The following is a 22,373-nucleotide window of genomic DNA, read 5'->3' as shown; positions in this document are numbered from 1 at the left end:
CATATCAACAAAGATCTCTCAATAGAAACCTCTTAGATCCACCTCTCTACCATCAATTGAGGATTTCTCTAAAGTTGAACCTCTAACATAGTTTCCCATGAAAATGATTTTACAATTATTTTAAGATTGTTGCTACAAAATAGAGTTAAAACTGAGTTTCGAAATCTGTAAATTCTTGAAACAAGTCTAAAAATCCTACAATATGCTGATGGCATTTAATGTGAAACTAGAGTGTAGGTCTTACTTTTCTTAAAGTTATATTATAATATGAATTTTAAAATCCCACCCCATTATATGTAAAATGTGATGAAAATTGTTTCTCACAAAGTACATTGTTGTCTTTAATTATGGTAAACCAATTTATGTACTTAGCAGTGTGTCATTCTAATTTGTTTCTTTGCCTCACGTTACTTGCTTTTAAAATATATACTATTAGACTTTGTGAGATTGACATTAAGTACCTCACCAAGGAGAGATATTTCACTCTCACATTGTGAGTAGCTATGTGATTTATTGATATGCACACATATATAGAGGCTTTGATAAGGAGCCACTACAACATAAATAGATTGATTGCAAACATCCTTTGCACATTTAAATATGCCAACTACACCAAAAATATTAATTTTCCAAGTGTTATAATATTCACAAGAGGTTTTGCTAAGCAATTGAGATTTCATTGTTTATTTTTAAGGCATTGCACATACATTGTAGTCACAACTAAGACACATGCTTACAAATTGTCTTTCCTTAGAAAAACAAAAATCTTTGAGGATATACAATGAAATCCAATACATGTATTGAGAAGGAAACATTACATCGCATATACAAGAAATGGACAAGACGTTTAGTCTTTCCTTACTTATTTGCATTTATAATGATCCATCATGGTTCATGCTCTTCTTTTTATTTGGCTTGATGAATGAGATTTCTATGCCATAGAATATAAATTTGTCAACCATGTTTTTATTCAACTCATTGACTACTACTAGTTCTTATTTTTGCACCCATTGTCTTTCTTGGTTATACTTAATTGTAACACTTTTGATGAGGAGAGTATCTAACAAAAAAAGGAATGATTTTACTTGAGCTCCAATTGAAAGCATGTTGGTCACATCTTACCATCTCTCAATCTTGATCAATGTTGACATGACCACTATGCAATCCAAACCTTGATAAAGTCTACTCCAAAGTTTTTCATAACCAAGTCCTTAGTGAATTAGCCTTCAAAGTTCAAGCAAAGCTGATATACCAAAATCACAATCACTTTAGACAACTTTAAACAATGGAATATCAAGAGCTTGCTTGAATTTAAGATCCTTCAGATGTCTATCTGATGCCTCTCTTCCAATGTGTTCTATCAAATTGTATTTACAATGCATATACAAAACAAATATGGATCTTTTCAATTACGTCATTTTCAAACATTTTGTACACTTTATTCGGATTGAGATTGCTTACTATATATGCCACTCCACCTTATAATCTCATATCCCATCCCCTCACAAGTTTTACCATTATTTCACTAAATAATGGTACATTAGAGAGGATTTTCTACAAAACACTCGCAAATCATGTGTATTAACTTTTCTTATATTAAAAACTACATTATAAATTGTGGGCAAACATTGCTCCTTATAAGAGCTTGAATAGCTTAAATGATCTCAATGAGAACACGTTATTTACTAACTATACTTGAACCACCTAGGATCATCCCTTTTGGCATTGTTGATTAACTTCCATTTTCAATCATGTGGTCACATACATTCAAGATAACAATTTGGCACTTGTTAACAACTTGATGAAAACTTCAAAACATGCATACATTTTCTAGATTACACATTAAATGGTTGTGTGACAAAAGCTTGCAAGGACTCAATTTCATAGAGAATGTGATTGTATTTTGTTGAATATCATCAATCTTTGGTAGATAATGTGTCCTGGAAATGCAAGAGTCTGTCAAGAACTTAAAAATGGAGCCTTAACATTACTCGCTCCATCTTTTCCTATTTGTGCTGTATCTTCCAAATTACCCTTTGGTTGAGATGCTTGCAATATCGAGGATAGTCTATACCTCCTAGTGTGCACTTGATTATCCCTTGAAAATTTTTATAAGAATTTGTATGTAGTTCTTAAACTATAGCATTGTTGTCAGACCATCGCTATTTAAAAAGAGGGCATAAAACTACCAATTCTAGGACTAATGCCTCAACCAACTATGGCAAGACTCTTAAATTAGAATGTCAAACATGCTATCCAAGAGATGGATATTTTCACAAACAAGTGCAATGCTAGCTCTAAAAGACTCAGCTTCTTTCACTTTGTATCTTCTACATATATTGTTGCACATCATAGCCATTCCCATCAAAGTAAGCAAATTGGTTGAATACCTAGAAGGGGATTTTGAGCTTGACAATGAATGGATCCTTTGAATACAAACTACTATCCATCCAAAAGCCCACATTCTTTACCCATTGGGCTTTGGGCATATGTCATTTTACTCAATGGCTCACATCAAATTCCATTGTCTATGTGAGGTTTGTCACTTTTGACTTCTTACTCTAAAACCTCATATGCCATTATCATTTCCTTGCCCTTCAACAAAACACTCATCCCTGAACTAACGTGAAAGTGACACCAAAAGCAAGATCGAGTTGGGGAAAAATTTTGGCGATGGCAACTCAAATCCCGAGTAAAGGGGTCATGAACACACCATACTATCCATGACTTAAAATAGTGACCATTAGCACCATACTACCCTTGACTTCAAATGGTGACCATTACTTTTTAATCACTTCTCATACAAAACAAACCTTCTATAAATAGATTGAGTCAAAAGCTCACGAAATTTTAGTTTTTCCTACTTGCGAATTTTTTATATCCCCTCTTTTTTTTTTTGGATGTTGAGGTAGAAATTATTAGAGGGCCAATAACTGAGTTTAGGAAACGCTTAGTGTTAGATCCTCTATAATTTCTTAATCCCATTTGAGGTGGAAGTGGGTGACCCATAGCTTTTCAACATATCTCAAGGGCAAACAATACTAATAATGGTTCATTAGAAACAAGAATCGTCAAAAGGCTGATTTTATCGTACAAAAAATCATGAATTTTTTGAATCTCCCTCGTTCCTTTAAAGAGTTTTCACAGCCTATCAATCTATGCTGATGTCAAAATGCTGGGAAGCCTGCAAACAAGGTTGGAAAATGTCTAGTGTCTTAGCTCACCATTGCCATCTCAATGGCATGCAATTTATGGCTTCAACATAATGTAGCAGCACATCTCTCGCTGGAATGACTGATCAAAAGCTTGTAAAAAACCAGGAATGCACTCCATCAAGGCTTGCAAAGTTTGTATCCAATCCCCATTTATTGTTTGCAATCCAAAACATTGCACTGCTTTTGCCTCGTGTGAACTCAAATTTTGATGTATTGATTTTATCGGTCCTTTGTAAGTAAATACTTCATATGACATACAGCTTCCTGGCTGGTTTCATGTGTCCCTTGGCTGTACATCTAAGCTGATTACTGTAATCACAACCATTCCAAAACAAACCCTGGCTAATAGTCCTCCATTACATACAACTTCCTCTTTGTTATGGCTGGTTTCTTGTTGCATCACTTGCACCTATATTTCACCTGATTACTATAATCACAACCATTTCCCTAAATAGCCCTCTTATCACTCCTCCCCAGAAGGCAAACAAATGATACAGAGCAAGATCAACATCTTCATACAGTCAGCTGTCTTTTTACCCTACCAATTCCTCATTCACGGTGGCAACTAGGTTTAGTTGGTACTATTATCTCCCAGAGCCCTATGTACATATATCATCATCCTCGAACTTAACTTCTCGCCCTGCCTTTTTGGAGCCCCTTGTGATTGTGCTATATCTAACTCATCAAAATAGAGCCTAGTTACTTGGCCTAACTAGTAAATGTGACTCTTTCAAAACCTCACAGCAGCTGGTATTCATTCCTCCAGAGTGGCAAACTAATCATGCCTATCCTCAGAGAAATAATCACCTGCCCTTTGCAGGGACCCTAGTATTATGTCTGATAAGGTTTGAAGTACCAAAAGAGAGCCTGGTTGCTTGGGCTACCTTGACTGCAGTAGAGCCCAAAAGAAGCAGCCACAAGATGGGTAAGCTGGGTCAGAGTACAAAAAGAAATGCCATGACTTGTAACCATGCATCACTTCTACTGCAATTACTCTTCATCTACTTTATCTCTGCCCCATGTCTACACTCGATTCCACCCAAAAAACAGGATCACCAAGCCAGATAACTAAATGAACACATTTCCCACAAAGTTTACTTTTGCTGAGAGTCATTATTGCAGCTGTCAGAAAATCATGTGAATGTCACTTGCAAACTCTTTTTCTGCCCACGCCTAATTGCACAAAAAAATTGCCATTGCATTCAACCTATAAACACATGATCTGGACAAGCCCCTGTATTTTACACCAAAGAATTGCAATTGTTAAACTAATCCTGAGCTACATCTTTCTGTCCTCAAAGGACCTCCAGCAAAAGGGGATCGCCTGAAGCCATCTCCTTCATTACCTGGAGAAGCTCACGCTGATTTGTTGCCTTCAATGGACGCACCACATGAACTTCAGCTGAGTAAGTAGCGTCTGATCCTGTTTTGTAAACCACATTGCTGAATGCTTCAGAGTCAAAATTTTCAATGTTGTCCATAGCCAAGAAAAATAAGGGTATGGCCAACTCATGATGAAGCTTGGCTTCCAAACCAAGAGCTACCAGCTCAGAAAAGTCACTCACAAGTCGTTGAGGGACATAAAACACATCAGATTTGCTTACAACAAAATGTCTGTCATCCATATTCTCTCTATAAATTATTTTGAAATGAATTGGCAAGCTGTTAACCATGTTGCGGATAGTCCTCTTTATGCTGCTCTTAAGATACCAATCAGTTCCGTTTTTGTTGTAGTGAACCACCTTCCAACCTTTGCTCACCTGCAAGAACATAGCAGATATTTCAGCCATCTAGCATACCCCTCTTGCTCTCTTTATCGAAATGTTTTACATACAAACATAGCTAGCTCTCTCTCTCTCTCTCTCTCTCTCTGGCCTTTATATTGATGAGATATCAGACTACATTGATGGACTAGGAGGGGAGGGACCTGGCCTGGCGGGGCATTGATACTCATACTACTGTATGCTGATGACAGTCCTCATCTCCAGCACACCGGAGGGATTGCAGCGCCACCTAGATGCACTACATGCCTTCTATCAAGACGCGGATCTCACACTGAACCCTAAGAAACCAAGGTTATGGTGTTCAACATTTCCTCCCGATGGATTCAGCGATTAGTGCCCCATTTTACATACCAAGGGGAGATAGTGAAGGTGGTCCAGAGATATGTTTGCTTGAGGATTACTTTTTCAAGGCCAAGATTCACTTGGAGGAGAGTAACAAAGGATAGATTGACACGAGGCTATGCGACTCTAGAGTCGATGGAGAGCCAATGCACGCACACCCAGCTTCAGGAGCCTCAAACGAAGCTCTGGCTATTCGACACTTTGGTCACAGCAGCACTTCGGTATGGAGCCCCCATATGGGGATCAAGCCTCTACCACACAAGAGCCACATAGGATCACCCATTACGCAAGGGAGAGGAGATATATGAGGGGTGGGGGCAAATGGAGAGATCCTTGGTAATGATGATTTCACACATGATTCGAACTAGACCCTCCGTACTCCCACATGAGATCATGAGAGCAGAGATGGGAGCACCACCCATAGTGGCAAAGGCCCTCTTCCAGATAGTGACTTTCTTGCATAGGCTTTGGACCTTGCCGAGACAGATATACTCCCAGCTTGCACTAGAGACACCGTCTAGACAACTAGCATTACGGGGGATACTCAGTGCTGGTATGGCCGCACAAAGGTATGGTTACAGTTACTTGGATTACACATGGATCATCTCCCACCACTACAGTACAATTTGGATTGCCCTCACCTGGAACTCGGTCAAGAGGAGCTGAACCACATCTTCAAGATGGACATTATTCAAATACACGCAGCCACAACATGGGTGACACCTACTGGGGATCTCAAGACAAAGATGGCCTTCTATCAAAAGCATCTTCTACATGTATCACCCGATGGATTTGTTGTCTTCCCGAGATACATAGATGCACACTTGTCTCATGGTGTACGATGCGTCATTGGACAGCTCCATAGATCCTGATTCCTCATGCCAACTCCAGATCGAGACAAGTAGATACAACACACACTCCCTCCCCTCGAAGGATAGGATTTGCCAGCTTTGTCAACTCGAGCTAAAGACAAAGGAGCACTATTTATGCAAATGCCCAATGTACTATAAGATCCAAGGGCACTTCCATTGCTTGTTCATAGAGGGATTTGGGCCGCTATCCAAGGTTATGGATTTTCTAGATCAAAGACATCTCGGGCTCTTTTTACTAGAGCTATGCCGCCACAGAAAGCACCTCTTACGAACCCAACAACAAAGACACAAAGCCACACACCAACATGCACTCACAAAGTTCTACAAAGCATCGACTACTTCCTCCACTACTACAGAGCCCTCATTAGTCCAACCAACACCCCCACCATGGGAGACCACCCTAGACACAACCATAGAGAGGTGCAAAGCCTATAACCCACGCCCTCACAAGAGTCATCATCTACAAATACAGAGGATACTACACCGCCACTCAAGGATCCTACTTCACCGCTAGGGGACCCATGAGAGACATCCTGGGATGAGTGCCTCTTGAGCAATTCCATATTGTATCTCACTTAGACATCATTTTGTACTCATCAACTATGTATTGTTCCATATTTATTCTCCATTAAGTTGGTCATAGCATTAGATGACAGCTTTTTTGGGATATGGGAAATTCCCAAATTTCTTAGATGTAACATCGTGGTCTCATAGGTGGATTTGGCCTTTCATAGTCATTAATATAATTACAAGCCATATTTAAAGTTTTAAAAAAGAAATGAAAACAACCACATAGCTACTACCAGAAAACAGAAACTTGTTTAAGCCCCATAGATAACACCAGCCACAATATAATAAAAGCCATTTGTCACAGTAATAAGTCTCTAATTACACATTAGTGTATTTCTACTATTATCTCCTAGTTGTAAGCTCCATCAGAGCCTTGCACAAACATGGAAGCTCTAACATGGTGTCTATTCATGCATTGATTAGGTGTTGTCATTTACTGCATTACAAGCATGTCTTACATCATTTGTGAGGCTCGTTGCAATGTGGCAGCTAGGCCTGATGCACAGCCTTGCACAAACATGGAAGCTCTAACATGGTGTCTATTCATGCATTGATTAGGTGTTGTCATTTACTGCATTACAAGCATGTCTTACATCATTTGTGAGGCTCGTTGCAATGTGGCAGCTAGGCCTGATGCGCAGCCTTCAGGTGGTCCAGGTTTGACATCAACAGGCAGCCAGTTTTCATGGACTGCAACATGTCAGCCCATTTTGGGGCAGCAGTTGGCCATCTTCAGCATGTTTTGCCTACATATAGGCTGCCTCAACTGTACCTCCTCACTTGCCAACTTTCACCCTCGTCTTCATCATCATCATCACTTGCACTTTTCATCATCTGCCTTTGATCTCGGTGCCCTTATTGATGTGCTTCGGCAGTCATGCAAGCTCAGCTCATTACTGTGTTCAGTTTCAGTCTCAATTTCTTCATTATTCCTATGCTCTTCTCTCACACACACAACTCTCTCTCGCTTCGAGTTTATTGCTTTTGTATTGCACACTCACATGGCATCATTGCCACGTGTTGTACACAGAGAGACCTTCAGCTTGCTATGTTTTGGTTGCAACTGCTGTGTTTTCTTTACACAGCCTTACTCTCTGCAAGTGACTATAAAGAAATGCTCGAACAGAGAATGAGAACTCAATGTGTATGACAAGAGCACAATGAATACAATAGAACTCAAGGTGAAGAGAACTCAAAATGAAAAGAGAATGAGTTAATAAATTCAACTATGCTAATATGGTACAATGAGCCTCAACCTCCGTGTGTCTTAGTGGATCCGGGATGAGGTGAGCTAGAAGAGGAGTCAGAGACACAGGACACCCATGACAGCTCCAAGAGTCCGCCATACCTCGAACAGAACGCAGAGACAATCTCTGATGATGTCGAGAGGTGGGAGGCACATCTCAGCCCAAATTGCTGAAAACACAAGTATAGCTGGTCCAGTGATGACATCAGCTGATCAATACAGCAAAGGATGACTAGGTAGCAGCAGGGTGGCCTGCTTGGCTGGAAAATGCAATGTACAGACAGCAATGTCGATGAAGTCCTGGCAGAAAAGCACAAGGTGCAATCTGATGGCAACTACTGGAGATGAAACACCAATTATTGGGCAGCCTGTAGCTGCAAAATGAGCAGTCTCTGGCTGAGGCAACAGCTCTTGGATACTCCAGAGAAGTGGAAGGAGTCTGGACAGGTCGCATGGATGATGGAACACTGGAACAGTTTGAGCAGCACTCCGAGAACCAAGATATCGTCCAATAAGGGTGTAAACAGCAATGGAAGATGGGTGTGAACTGAAGATTGATGATAGAATGATAAGGGATGCCAAGTGACTACGCGCACCAAATGAGGAACCAACTAAGACATGGGAGTTAGTGTACGGGACACACTCTCTCTTTTGGGGCTGGTTAAATGAGTTAATCAAGGTTTAAAGTGTAATGCAACTTTTTAAGCATAACAATGACATCAACACAAAGGTATTGTAATAGTTGTCTTCAATGGAACACGGCTGACATCATCAAATTGCAGATCATTGTCATCAGCATGCCGTCATTGTCACATGCAGCCCTGTTGCAGGTCATTGTCATCATCGGCAGGTCGTCAACATCAAAACGCAGCCTTGCAACGCATGTCATCAGCAAACAAAGTGTTTTTTCTAGCAGATTAAAGGATTGAGATAGCAAACCATTATGATTGTCAGCATCATATGTAATGGGAGCTTCATCAAGACTGCAAGGACCACCATGAAGACCAATGAGATCATGAGGATTGTTGCAAAGACCCACGAGATTAGGTGCCCTCGTCGTCAAATGCAGCCCTCTTGCAAGTCATTGCCATCAACAGCAAGTCTCGACATCAAACCGCAATTTTGAGGATTGTGAGAATCACCATCAAGATCAACATGATCATTACATGGATAGAGATGTGGACCATGATCAGCCTCCCCCTCATCTCTCTTCGGTTTCATCTGCTTCATCAAAGACATCCATACCTTGTCTCGCTTCATGGCACCACACGTTCAAGTGCCCATTCTCCCCAACCTCACGCCTCACTAGAAGCTGGATGGGACAAATTACCCATATGGGTGTAGAATCAAGGTTTCAGTCTTGATTCCTTTGTCATTCATGCGTTTTGCTCCCCCCCCCCCCCCTCCAACTAGATGTTGGACCGACACAGATTCCATAGAATAATGCACAAAAGGTAGCCCAACTATACTCAACAAATTCTTCCATATAATTTGGCATAAGCTACCGTCAATCTACCCACAAGCACATGAGAGGAAGGTGCATATCAATTGTAGCATCTAGCTAGTTAGGATGGCCACCTCTCAACTAGGGAGAACAAACCACTTTCGAGACAGCAGGCGACCCAATGTCTTCATCACAACTAGGCTTGATGGCAAGTTCATATAATCCATTTGATTAATGTAAGCCAAAAACCCATCTCCAGTACTTCTTCTATTATGCGAAAACTAGTTATAAGATACAATGGAGACCCAAATCAATATCAATATGTAAACATGAATAGAGGAGGCTCTAGACATAGAAGGATGGTTGCCCATGTGTAGACGAATGACGCCAAGTGATGGAGGAGGAGCCAAGTTGCAAAAACACAAATCCCAGCAGCCCCTATGATGGATGAGTGATGAAATCACTAGCACTCGATGATGTAAACTATCGCCAAAGGCTAGGATGTTGACGCCAAGCTGGAAAGGATGATGTCACATAAGGAGAGGGTCTCCACACTAAAAAATGCAAGTCAAGGTGGAGCCTGAAGGAGAAGGGTACTGACACCAAGCAAATGACGATGACGCCAAGTGGAAGATGCTCCAGACGCAAGGCCTAATGCTAGAACAAGACGCCTAAAGCAGAAGAGGAAGGGTGAAGGCAGCCACAAGCCACGAATCGCAATGTCTTCTTAAAGGGGGGTGAGGGCAATGGAAGGGATTGGTAAAGGAAAGGGTGTCTAATGATGAAGGAAGAGGAGTGTAGAATGATTGAAGAGTTGTGAGAGTGGTAGAGGTGAAGAATGAATGAAGTGACTACCTATTCATAGGCATAAGCTATCTAGGTGGTGCACCACTGTGTGGGCACCCACTAAAAAAGTAGCAAAAATGTGGACACCGTCCCTTTTTGGGGCTATCAGTGCGAAACCCTAAAACAAAGTGTGTGAACTTAAAAAGTGGTTTCTAAACAACATGATGGTGAAGAGATGTTTGACGTTGCAATTTACAACTAGGTTGTTAACTATCTTATATCTACCTTTGCAACACATGTCCTAACATATGGTTTGCAATATCCTAGGTGAGCAAGTTTATGTGCAACCCATGGATAGTAAGTACATTGGCAAGCTGTTAAGAGGATCTTCAAATATTTGCAAGGTACTCAATCATATGCATTATTTATTTCCCAAGGGAGAGAAGCTTGCATCTACAAGCTCACAATGTTCAGATTGGGCTAATGATTCTAACACTAGATAGTCTACCAATGGACACTATTTCTTTCTAGGCCGCTCATGCATTTCATAGCTAAGTAAGAAACAACCTACAATGGCTATCTCGTCTTGTGAGACTGAGTATATGGCAAATCTTCGTAGCATCAATCAAGCGTGTATGGCTACATAGATTGTTGGCCAATCTATAGATTTCATTGGAGAGTTCCAAGCCCATTCATTCCGACACTCAAAGTGCTATTGCAGTGGCATGGAATCCTATGTTTCATGCCTACACGAAACACATCAAGGTACATTACCATATGTCAAAGAGAGATGGCATGCAAAATATACATCAACTTGATGTATGTTCCTACACACGAAAATGTTGCCAACATTTTCACCAAAGTACTACCCCATGAGAAGCTTGAGGCTTTTCAAACGCCCTTGAACTTGCTACCCTCTAGTAATTGATCTTCCTATACTTTCATCACATTGGCTACTTGGCACTAAAGGGGGTGTTAGAATTTACCAATTCTATGGGCAGTACCCAAATGTTTTAGTTGTTTAGTTTGTAGTATGACCACAACTAAAGTAGTACTAGAGTTAATTCACTCCAATTGAGTTAGCGGTTAGGTCTACCTTAGACCTAAGTTGTACTTTCATTCTATCAAGTACACTCTGTTTTCAGTTCAACAAGTGCACTCTCTGTTTTCAGCTCAACACTGTCTACAACTCTACTGTCTATTGTTCGCTCTCTTGTTTCTCTCTCCTCCATAGCTGCTTGCACATCTCACAACCAATGATTTACATTCAACTTAATCTCAAATGTACACCACACGTGCCCAACTTAATTATCCCGAAGGCAATAAGTTAAAATTTCACAACCCTGTGACATAGGAAGCTGAAACGCAACCCAAGAAAACACCAACATAAAAGACGCAAAGTTGCAAACTTGGATAGTCAATGAAAACACAAAACCAGCAAACCTGCAACACTAGTCCTCTGGTACCATGTTAGGATACACAAATCAAGAAACTCAAAATGAATGGACAATGGAATTCATAAGATGAAACACGAGATGTACAACCATACCAACAAGGCGTTAGCACAATGATGACTAACAGCAATGCCATTAGACTCTCTCTCTCTCTCTAAGGATGCAAGATGATGCAATACAAGAGTGAGAAGAGTGGAGCATATATAGAAGCCTCAAGACGATACATGTCACATGAGACACCTGAAGAAACCCCAATGAGCCACCCAAAAGCCCATAATACATACTAGTAACTAAACTAACAATAGCTCCATAGGCTACTTAAATTGGGCCCATAAGCTACTTTATCCTTAAGTAAGTACATTTAGGACTTCACCTTTTCTCCTCTCTCTTCCATTGCACACATTCTCCATTTTAACATAGTTTTGCATTCTTTTCGCTTAGAAGTTAGCACCAAAGCATCTCAATATGAGACATAGGTATGCAAGTTCTGGTCTATTATAATACTTGCATAATCAGCTTGTATGTTGGTTAAGGACCAACATTGCAAGTATCCACTAGTACTAACTAGGCTAAAGACCCAATTTGTTGGCCATTTTTGGTGGTTCCCTGCTCTCTCTTGGTCAAGCCATGCTTCTTCAACAAACATGAAGGCTTCCCCTTCCAAGGCTGAGCTTCCAGTATCTCTTGATAATACCATGGTGACTACTTCTCCAACTCAGCTCTTCCAACTAAGGCGCTTCAACTACGTCAACTCTTCATCTAGTTCTTGGCACCAATGCACCATAGCCAACTTCAGCTCCTCCTCCTCCTTCAACATCAGCATCCATGGTTTGAGATGGGGTTGCTCTCCCCACTTGGTACATTCAAGTTTTAGCCTATCTTCTTTGTCTTCAACATCGATATCCCTTCTTTGTTGTATCTACTCTTGAATTGCATTACATCAATTTGCCATTGTAAAAGGGTATTTGGGCCAGTAAACAATTCTCCTATGAGGCATTATCCAAGTGCCACCTTGCTACAAGAGCATGCCTCCAAAGGATCACCCCTTGCGTTAGCATTGTACTTGTATATCGAGCATTTGGAACAACTAAAAACCTATGATTCTATGCATCTCTCCAAATGGAAACCCATGCATTGAGCAGCATGTTTCCTTTTACCTTGTCAAGTGGAGCATTATGAGCATTCATTGCTCATACAGCATCCCAAGCAACAACCACACTAGTTAGGCAGTTACCCTCATCTACTCTTTACATCCGCACCCTCGATTGTGGTTTTGTACTTTGAGTCTCACTTTTGTATGGACTATTGGGCCAAGTCAAACAAACAAATATCCACCAAACAAAAATCATTGCCTTCACGATCATTGCAAGCTTGTGACCAATCCATTGCAACACCCTTGGTCTGGACTCTGATGTCTTGATTTCATTGGGGTGACCTCTTGGGCAACTCAAAGAAAATATCCATCACCTCTGTGATCCTCCTAGGTCCTTGGGTAGTCCAAATGACACTCTTGGCACAGTGCCTTAATCTCGTTGGGGTAGGACTCTTTGGATCAAGACTAGAGCCTTCCTTTCACTCTCTTTGATCACCCTTTTTGAGCATGAAAGAGGGTGTTAGGCTACCTTAAATTGCCTTTCAAAGTACCATGGTGCTTAAATCAGCCCCAAAAAGTAATGTTGTGCTTTAGACATCACAGAAAACATTTTAGTAGGACAACTAGCTCAAGATGTTGTATTAAAGAGGACCCAATGTGCACTCCCATTTTCATTTCCTTTCCATCATCTTCACCTTCAGTGCCAGCTCTCCATCATCATTTTCTCCTTCCACCAACTACTGCTGCCTACCCCTAAAGACTGCTGCCCACCCTAAATACAATCACCAAATTGTTGGAACTTGGAAGTTTCTCCCTTCTGTTGGTTTACCCTCGGAGGCTGCATTTTGTACAGCTGGTTGCTGCCTAGCCACATCTTCCACATCAGCTGTCATCGCCTACATCTCAATTCTCCATAACTCAAACTGCTGTATTTTGATGCCTACTTTCCCTTCTCCTCCCAAAGCCTGTCACTAGTGACCACGCTATACAACGTTCTTCTTCATAATTCCAAGCTTCACATTGCTATATTTGACATTCAGCCTACTACTCTGCTGTCTCCAGCCCTCTGCATCAAGTTCCTTCACCAACATTGGAGGTTTGCTGCCCTCGGGATCCATTCTCAAAGGACGACACCCTGATGACTCCAGCACTCTCCTTGAGCCCGTTCCCAATAGAGAATGGTGGTTCTACCACCTCCAGTCCTTGAGCTTGCTCATGGCTGTATCTCTTCCCTTCATTCATTCATTACAGCATTTATTCATTCTTCATTCTCTTCTTCTTCATTTGCATTCTTGTCTAAGTTCACTGTGTGTTAGTCGTGTTCACACAGTCCCTATGTATTCTTTGCAAACCTGTGTTTCCTCACAAAAAACCCAACAAAGAATGACTAAAGGCTGAGAAAGATGTTCTTGGAAGCCCTTGATGACTAGGCTAAGAAAGATGTTCTTCGAAGCCCTTGATGAATAGGAAGAGAAGGACAAAACGCTAAATTGCACTTTTGTGTTGAGCCTTGCATCAAAGGTGGTGACACTTGGGGCACATTTCTTCACCAAAAACTAAGAGTTTGAAGACATTCCATCCTTCACCATACACGCTTCCCACAGTCTATGCAGCAGCATCCAGTTTTTTCCTACCCTACATGTAGCAGTTTTTGCAATAATTGCTTGTTTATGATCAAAGGTGCTCTGCTTCTCATTGTCCAACATGCTTACCACTAGGTTTGCAATTGAAAATAGCAAGTCCTCAAAAGTGAGAGAAAATTCTTGTGGACAGCAGCTACAAACACACTGTGTCTTAACCATTGGAATTTAAAAAAAGGCTTAATGAAATCATTCCATCTATATACTGTGCAACAACCTGGACCCCATACCAAACTCTTGATCCTCGCATAAAATCTACATTACATGAAATTAGAAAACAATAACATGATCTTTTTTAAGTCAAATTTACAAAGGAGTTAATTTTCAAGGCAGAAAGTTGGCGAACTGACCTTCTGCAAAGTCCAGAATTTAGTTTTATTGGCTTGCAGTAAGTTCCAATAATTCAAAATAACATGATCTTTAATAAACAGGAACCCCTCTGCCTTTGGATAACGCTCAAAGATCTGAGAAAGTTGTCTGCAAAAGAAAAAGTGATGGTTAACAAACAAAACTCCAATATGCATAAAAAAGTAGTATCATCCATCCAGCTAGCTACTTGATATTGGTTTTGTGACAACAACATCTACAAGGAACGGTTGGGATATAAAGATCATATATTTCGATTGATGTTAATCCCTTGGTGAGACCAAAGAGTTTAATGCTAATAATTGGTTCTACAAAATTTGGCAATCACAATAATAGAGGTAAAATTTTAAAGAAGGGCCTATTCAATAGTGCTTGAAGCACTTTTGTCTCCAGGTCTCATTATTTCCACAAGACTTGAAGATGTTTTGGCACACTATAATAAGGGCAAGAGTATGGCTAATGGGTTTTTTTCCTCATCTATAACATCATCCAAGTACGCTTGCATGGCTCATGGGTCAACAACTTTCTGGTATTAAAGTTGTTCTCCTCTAACTGTCCTATATTCAACATCATCAAAGCAAGTTTCTATCACTCCACTCTGTGGCAATTCGTATAATGAAGCTAGGGTCAAAAAACTGGACCGCTTTAGACATCCATTCCTATTTTGAGTTTCAATTGCTGACACATAGCATGTCTTTGAAGGCATCCTAGTATGTTTCAAAAGCATTAACACTACAAAGTTATGCTTTAGTTGTGAAAAACTCTACCAATACAAGATGGACTAAAGAAGTCCAAAGAGAAGGCGTCCCCCTAGGATAATAGCTTCATTTCTTAATAATTATGTCATTCATAAACCTGTGAATGAAAAATCCTCCCAAGCCATCAAGGCAAGATTTTGTTTATGGATTAGACGTTCACACTACAAATGATATGAACTGCAAACACAAGCTATTTGAATGTCCTGATAACTTTCACCATGTATATCCACATTGAGGTAAAAGAGTATTTCTTTCACTCACTTGTATGCTTGCCATTCTTCAACTGCTTCAACTCCAAAAGCTGGATCATTTTGTTCGGAAAGTATAACCACAGTTTTGAAAATTCTGCCATAAAGCATTCTCCATCCAAGTGCTGTTTTATTAACTGGCCAATCACAGAACATGATTAAGACAACATTCCCATAAAACTTTCTCCATCTGAGCAAATTTCCAACTTCAAAGCCTACTGTTGAAGCTTCAACCACACCAAGGTGTGTGGAGGGGAGTGCCAGAGGCACGAACTCCCAACGTACTGACTGATCTGTCAAAGCTTTCCCCCTGTCAATTTCAAGAGTGAACACTCTTGGTTGGGTATACCCCACTGAAACAAGATCCTGAAGCCAAGCCACAGTATAATCCACATCTTGAGCTGTCCAAAAACCTGCTTGAGCCATAGAATAGCTTAGATCAACAACTCGTTTAAAGAAGGTTGCCTTCTTTGATCTCCAAGAGACCAAAAAGTCCGCCAGCGTGTCAACACTGTCATGTAATTCCTTCTCATCTTCAAAGAAATGTGGCTTCAAGGTATCTTGTCGGTCAATCGATGGTGGATATAGTGTCACATAACCCCCAATCTCCCATAAGAGTCTTTGCGCCCAATATCCCCTCATTATGTCTGAAACTCGAGGGTTTACTGATACAGGAAGCATGAGCGCCCAGAAAGCCTGAGAATGGAACAATGTATTGAGATGATTAATGGGAGCCATCGTACCCTGTGGAAGTGCAACAGGAAGGGCATGTGTATCAAACTTGATATCAAACAACCCAGATTCTGATTTTCGAGTATTATAAAAAACAGCATCAACATCAGGGAACCCATTGGCTAATCCTTGCTGAATAAACTGTTTTCCACTTGGCACATGTCCATACCGAATCTCTGCATTTATGTTGCTTACAGATTCCAGAGGGAAGCCCCTAGGCCACACAGATCTCTGGCCAAAGTGAATGTAAGGGTTGACAATAGTTCTGTTATGAAATGACAAATACTGCAATAAATTATTGCTCCTGTTATTAGATGGCTCCAAGTCAAAGTGTTTGCTCAGATCTCCCCCTATTACGGATGCATTCTCATCCGCATCATAGATCACCTTTGCACCATGCTGGATTGCAAATAAATATCCAACACTCTTCCTCACATATGAAACATATGGAAGGTGGGCAAGGATCCTATAACCAAGAGCTGCTTGCTGCTCAACTGACAAGAAAATGGCTCCTCTCACTTCCCAATCACTTGGTGTGTCTGTATCTCCAACGGCAACAACTTGCCATCCCTGCATTTTCACCATAACCTGAACTTGCTCCGTGAAAGAGCCAGAGGCTGTTACCACGATCCATTTGTCTGCCTTGACAACATGGAATTTCCCAGTATCTACCACTTTGTGGACCTTCTTGAAGTCTACTTCAGGGTATGGATTCTTCTCGGCACTCTTTGGGCCTGAGTGGACACAGAGGAGGGCTGAGGAGTCACCACGGTTGCGAATGACGATGAGGATGAGCACACTGAGAAGCACGAGACCCAAGATGACAAGCTTGGGTAGGTTGTCCGAAACGAGCCTGGAGAGGGTGCGCTTCTGGCTGAGGCGACCAGGGTCCTTTCGGAGCAGCTGAGATCTGAGGTAAGCAGCTTTGAAGTCAATCTTCACCGCGGAAGCATTCTTGTCGTCCTCATCTTTGCCGTGGGGTGGATCTGCGTCCTGCTTGTGGGCAGTGGCTGAATGCCGGGGCTTGGTTCGCTCCTGCTGGACGAGCATGGTGAGGGAAGATCAGGTACAGGGGGCACAGTGCTGGCTCATGATGCCCCCCCACACACGTGCGCACGCACGCACACGCACGCACTCTCTCTCTCTCTCTCTCTCTCTCTCTCTCTCTCTCTCTCTCTCTCACAACAGAGATGCACACGATCTTGTGCAATCACTGAGTATATACATGGCCTTGTGCAAAAAATGGGCATATACACGGCCACACTTGTACATCAGAAACCAATAAAGATCTGAGAAATCAGAAACTCTGTCAATGCTTGTTCTCCTGTTACCCGCAAGCTCCAGCCCGATCAAGACGCATTGATGATGAGACCAGGACTGCTCTCAGTGGCACGTCGTTATCCTTTGTAGGTACTACTCTCTCTCTCTCAACATCAGGCAGCATTTCGTCACAAGAAACTTCGATTTATGTTGGCGCCTCGCTTTCTTGTTACCCAAACCAACATGAAACACTCGCATACCCATCCCCTCAATCTATCTCGGTATCTTTGATTACAAGGGTGCTCCATCTCAAAGTTTATGACATTTTTGCTTAAATTTTCTCTTGTGCGAGGGAATGGAAATGCAATGAACTTCGCATTTGCAATTCCTTTAAGTGCCTTTTTTTTTGGAGGACAGTACAATTAGTACTAATAAATATTTAAATCGTCAAGAAATATCTGACGGTTTTACCCCAAAACCATCACCCTAGCTCTTGGAGAGCAACTTGAATGATATCTTAAATACTAGGAGTAAGGTGTTCTTTCCATAGGGCCTCATATGGTTCGGAACAAGCACCTATGGAAAGATGCACGCTCATTTGATTGCTCTTGGTTTTAGTCACTCGCACACTAAGAGCACGCTCTATGTCCCCAAAAATGCAAATATTTTATTGATTCTCATTATTTAAGTGGACAATATGCTATTGATTGGGCTCCATGAGATGTGTATTGCGGCCTTGAAGGTTGAATCACAACATTCGTTTGATGTTACAAATCTTTGCCATTTGCATTACTATCTTGCCATTTGCCTAAGGTTTTCAATGAGGCTAAGATTTCTAAATACACATGATCTAAACAAAAGTTGCATCTATGGGACTCTAGCTTTCTTATATGAATCATGTTTCTACGAAACCACATGTGCTTCAAAATCACAGCTATTACAATGTTCCAAAGCTTGAGGGTTTTGGCATTCAAGGCACCTTTAGTAGAAGCATTAACACCCACTTGTGAGACCCAATTTTTTGGTTTAGTCTACAATGTCTTTGCCATTGGGCAATGCCAAAACAAGTGTAAGATAGTTTTATGTCTCCCTAAAACAAATAAGGCATAGTACTGAAACTTTCTAAAATTGGCAAGTGCATCTTTCATCAATAGATTTCTAGCCAATATCTTCCAAATGAACACATTCAGTTTAGTAGAGGGGTAACTTGCTAGACATTTAAGAGCCTACTTTTCTTCTCTAAGAGGTTTGTGGATATAAGTTCTTCTATTTGTATTTTGACTTCGAGAAGATTGCTTTGTCATTCCTCTCAAAATCCATCCTCTTCTTTATCTTAACAACCAACTTTCCCTTATGATTAACCAAGTTGTGAAGAGCATCAAAAGAGGCCTACAAAACATGAAGGAGGCCAATCAATCTTTTAAGCCCTTTCTCAAACATCCAATTGGAAAGGTTTGGATTTTGAGCCATTAGTATGAATTCCTCCCCATAGGCACTAGGGTGGAGCTAGATTACATGTACTATGGCAACTTCTCCTTTACATTCACTTTCCTTTTCTTCCAAGTTAAAGGTTTGATGTCATGGCTCCAACTTTCTAGGAGACCTTGAAAGTTTTGAAGACCTACACATTGACTTTGCAACCCATCACCAAGAAGATGTCTTCCTACCTCAAATCATTCGACTTACCTCCTAGAGGTTTTGCTTGAATCAAACATACTCTCAAGATGCAAGCCTAGGGTTCTTATGATTAGAGCCTAGACAATAACCCGAATAACAGCCTACATGCTCTAGGCCCCATGTGTTTTAGTACTAGACATGTTAATATGTTTGGAAAATTGATAATTTTACAATTGATAGCATGCCACTTGCTTATGTCATTAAGGCTCCACAAGAAGCCCCCCAATAAATTTCCCAATCTCACCCCATGCACTCTAAAGAGAAAACAAAGTAGCAAGCAAACTAAGGTGAAATAATATTGTATATAGCAAGGATTCTACACCCAAAGGTAATAGCTAAAGCTGCCAACGTTTAAGTATTTTCTTCTACCTTGGCCACTAGCCACTCTTTGACATAAAGTTAATCCCAAACCTAATGGATGCACCATGTAATTGAATTTTCTTCTAAGAGGGGTCACCTTAAAGCCAATTTCTTGAATCCGATTGGGGGGGTCATCTAACCCAATATAGAGCACTTTAGTTTTGGCAATGCTAATCTTGGAGCCTAACACCATGCCAAACTTGACATAGACTTCTAGAAGGTGATCAACATATTGCTTGTCTACATGCAAGATATTAAATTTATCATGGATGAAAAGCTGATACATAGTTGAGTTCCTCCTGCAAGAGGAAGCCATTGTAACTCCTCTTATTGTAACTCAAATTTGATCATCTTTTAAAGAAAGTAGGCTAATATTGTCAAAAGTATGGTGCAAGGGGGCAACCTTACCTCATTGATCTCTTTAGGGAAAAGGAATGGCATGGTAGCCCATTTGTCATAATTGATGCCCAAGAATTGTAGAAAACCCCATTCAACACGCCCCTAAAGAAGGTCCCAAAAACAAGGTTTGATGTTACAACCAAGAGGATATCCCATTGAATTCTATCATACGATTTATCTTGATACATGTTTATCAAAATAAATTAGACTTGCCTCTTGATTTCATATTTTAGAGATACCATAAGTATGACATCTTGGATCCTGCACCCATACAAGAAGCCACATTAGCCCTTATGCAGGATGCTAGAAGGAATGAACTTAATTCTAAGACCCATACATTTGCAACAATCTTATAGTAGACATATAACATGGTCAATGGCCTCCATTGGCCTAGTTTTTATCCATTAATAGACTTGGCCAAAAGCTTGATGTGATTGGCATTAGCAAATGCAAAGAGAGTCCCTAATTGCCAAAATTTATTTGGAAAGTCACAAATATCATTGCCACATGCATCCCACAACACATCATAAACTTCCATGGAATACCATCCAATCCTAGGGCTTTCCCCTTCTTCATATTCTTCACAACAAAGGTAAGGGTATCCACTATAAAGGGACATCATTCAATGTTTTTTCAAACTATAGATTCTTCATAGGCTCCTCACCAATGATAATAGAGAGGTTATTGTCTAAAACTTTGGCAATCTCATGGTCATCAAAATGAGAGTATCCATTCTCCTCATCCATCATGATTGCCATCTTATTTTTGTACTTGATCTTCAGACTATTGAAAAAAAGAGAGGGATGGGGGCATCTCCCCCTGTCAACCATATTCCCTTTAGTTGGATTTTCAGACCTTCAATCATTTTCGTCTCTAGAGCTATAAGAAAATCTTCAATATGTTCTAGGAGCCACATGAGAATAGCATCTTTATGATTAAGAGCAATATCATACAAAATAAACTCTTTACATCTAGAAACAACAACCATATGTTTTCTTCTAAATGTAAATTGATCTATGCCACCTTCCTTTGAAAGTGCAATAAGATAAAAACATGTAGCCTTCTAATTTGAGAGTAGGTTCAACTTGCCTTCAACCAGCCTAAGCCAAAACTTGTTTGGCCAACTCAATGAATTTATGTTTCTTTAGGAAGGATACCTTGAGTTGAAATGGAGGTGATTTTGAAGGCTACATTGATTGGATAGTGATCAAAAGCCATGATGTCTAGGATAATCCTCACCTTGATATGAAGGGCCAGCCACCATCCATTAGCTTACATATGCTCTATTTAATCTTGCTACCCTCCATTATGAATCTTTATGGCAACTATGCCATGCAACACATTGCAAGAATGATTGATTGATTGCATGCAGTACATCAATGAGCCATGTGGCCTACAAAGTGCATCCTAACTTTCCCTTTCTCCCAATAATAATGTATAATATGCAATAATCTATCAGTGCTCCAACATATCACATTCCAAGAGAGTACATGTTGTGCTTCACACATGGACTTAAGGACAAACTCTTATTCCTTCAAGAGCTTCAAACCACATACATTTGCGACTACCTCTCACATATAACCTCAACTCACGCTATACTTAAACCAATTACACCTACGTATGCTCCATGATCCATACATAGCTTCTCGAGTCATCTACGTACTTGCCACCATAACGTAGAGAGGAGAATACGGAGAAGAAGGGGAGAAGATGGGCAAGAAGAGCTTCATGATTGTCCCTCACTCACTCCCTCTAACTCAACCTCATGCACACCCTTTACTTTACCTTTCACCAAAAGGGGATGGATAAGAAGATAGGAGAATAGATGGAGCTTTACCTCTCAAGTCCCTCTCGCTCTCACTTGCTTCCTCTGCTTCACACTCTCATAAGCAAGCAAAAGAGAGGTAAGGAACTAAGACACATGAATATTCACACATATGAATGAGCTCCTCTATTCACTTTTTAGTTTGTATGCATAGAGTTTTTAGTTTAAGATTCTCCCATAAGTTGGGCACCCTAACCATATTTTTGGCCTCTAATTGGTCCTCGTTTGATTTATGTATACATATTAGGTTAATTGAACCAATCCATCAAAAGTGAACAAATGCTTAACACCCACAACCTCAT

At 40.6% G+C, this 22,373-nt stretch overlaps 1 protein-coding gene across 1 annotated transcript; it reads right to left on the bottom strand.

The window, feature by feature from the left end:
* Nucleotides 1–3,049: 3,049 nt before the first annotated feature.
* Nucleotides 3,050–18,154, bottom strand: LOC148033701 (putative glycosyltransferase STELLO2). Its single transcript, XM_087681673.1, has 3 exons — nt 15,832–18,154; nt 14,797–14,923; nt 3,050–4,975 (listed from the first exon to the last, which is right to left on the bottom strand). Exons 1-3 carry the CDS (start codon nt 17,598–17,600, stop codon nt 4,511–4,513), a joined length of 2,361 nt encoding a protein of 786 aa, XP_087537799.1. The 5' UTR covers nt 17,601–18,154; the 3' UTR covers nt 3,050–4,510.
* Between the last annotated feature and the right edge of the window lie 4,219 nt (nt 18,155–22,373).

This window comes from Lygodium microphyllum, chromosome 7, assembly GCF_053477565.2.
Source record: "Lygodium microphyllum isolate KBCC chromosome 7, Lygodium_microphyllum_v1.1.10, whole genome shotgun sequence".
In the NCBI taxonomy this organism is placed as follows: domain Eukaryota; kingdom Viridiplantae; phylum Streptophyta; class Polypodiopsida; order Schizaeales; family Lygodiaceae; genus Lygodium; species Lygodium microphyllum.
The sequence above is the reverse complement of the archived record's forward strand: the minus strand, read 5'-3'. Positions and strand labels throughout refer to the sequence as shown.

Coding starts and splice junctions, on each gene's coding strand:
- LOC148033701 (XM_087681673.1), bottom strand. CDS start 17,600: ATGCTCGTCCAGCAGGAGCGAACCAAGCCCCGGCATTCAGCCACTGCC. Junction 14,924..15,831: donor GAAGAATGGCAAGCATACAA/GTGAGTGAAAGA, acceptor TTTCTTTTGCAG/ACAACTTTCTCAGATCTTTG. Junction 4,976..14,796: donor AATTCTGGACTTTGCAGAAG/GTCAGTTCGCCA, acceptor ATGTTCTTGCAG/GTGAGCAAAGGTTGGAAGGT.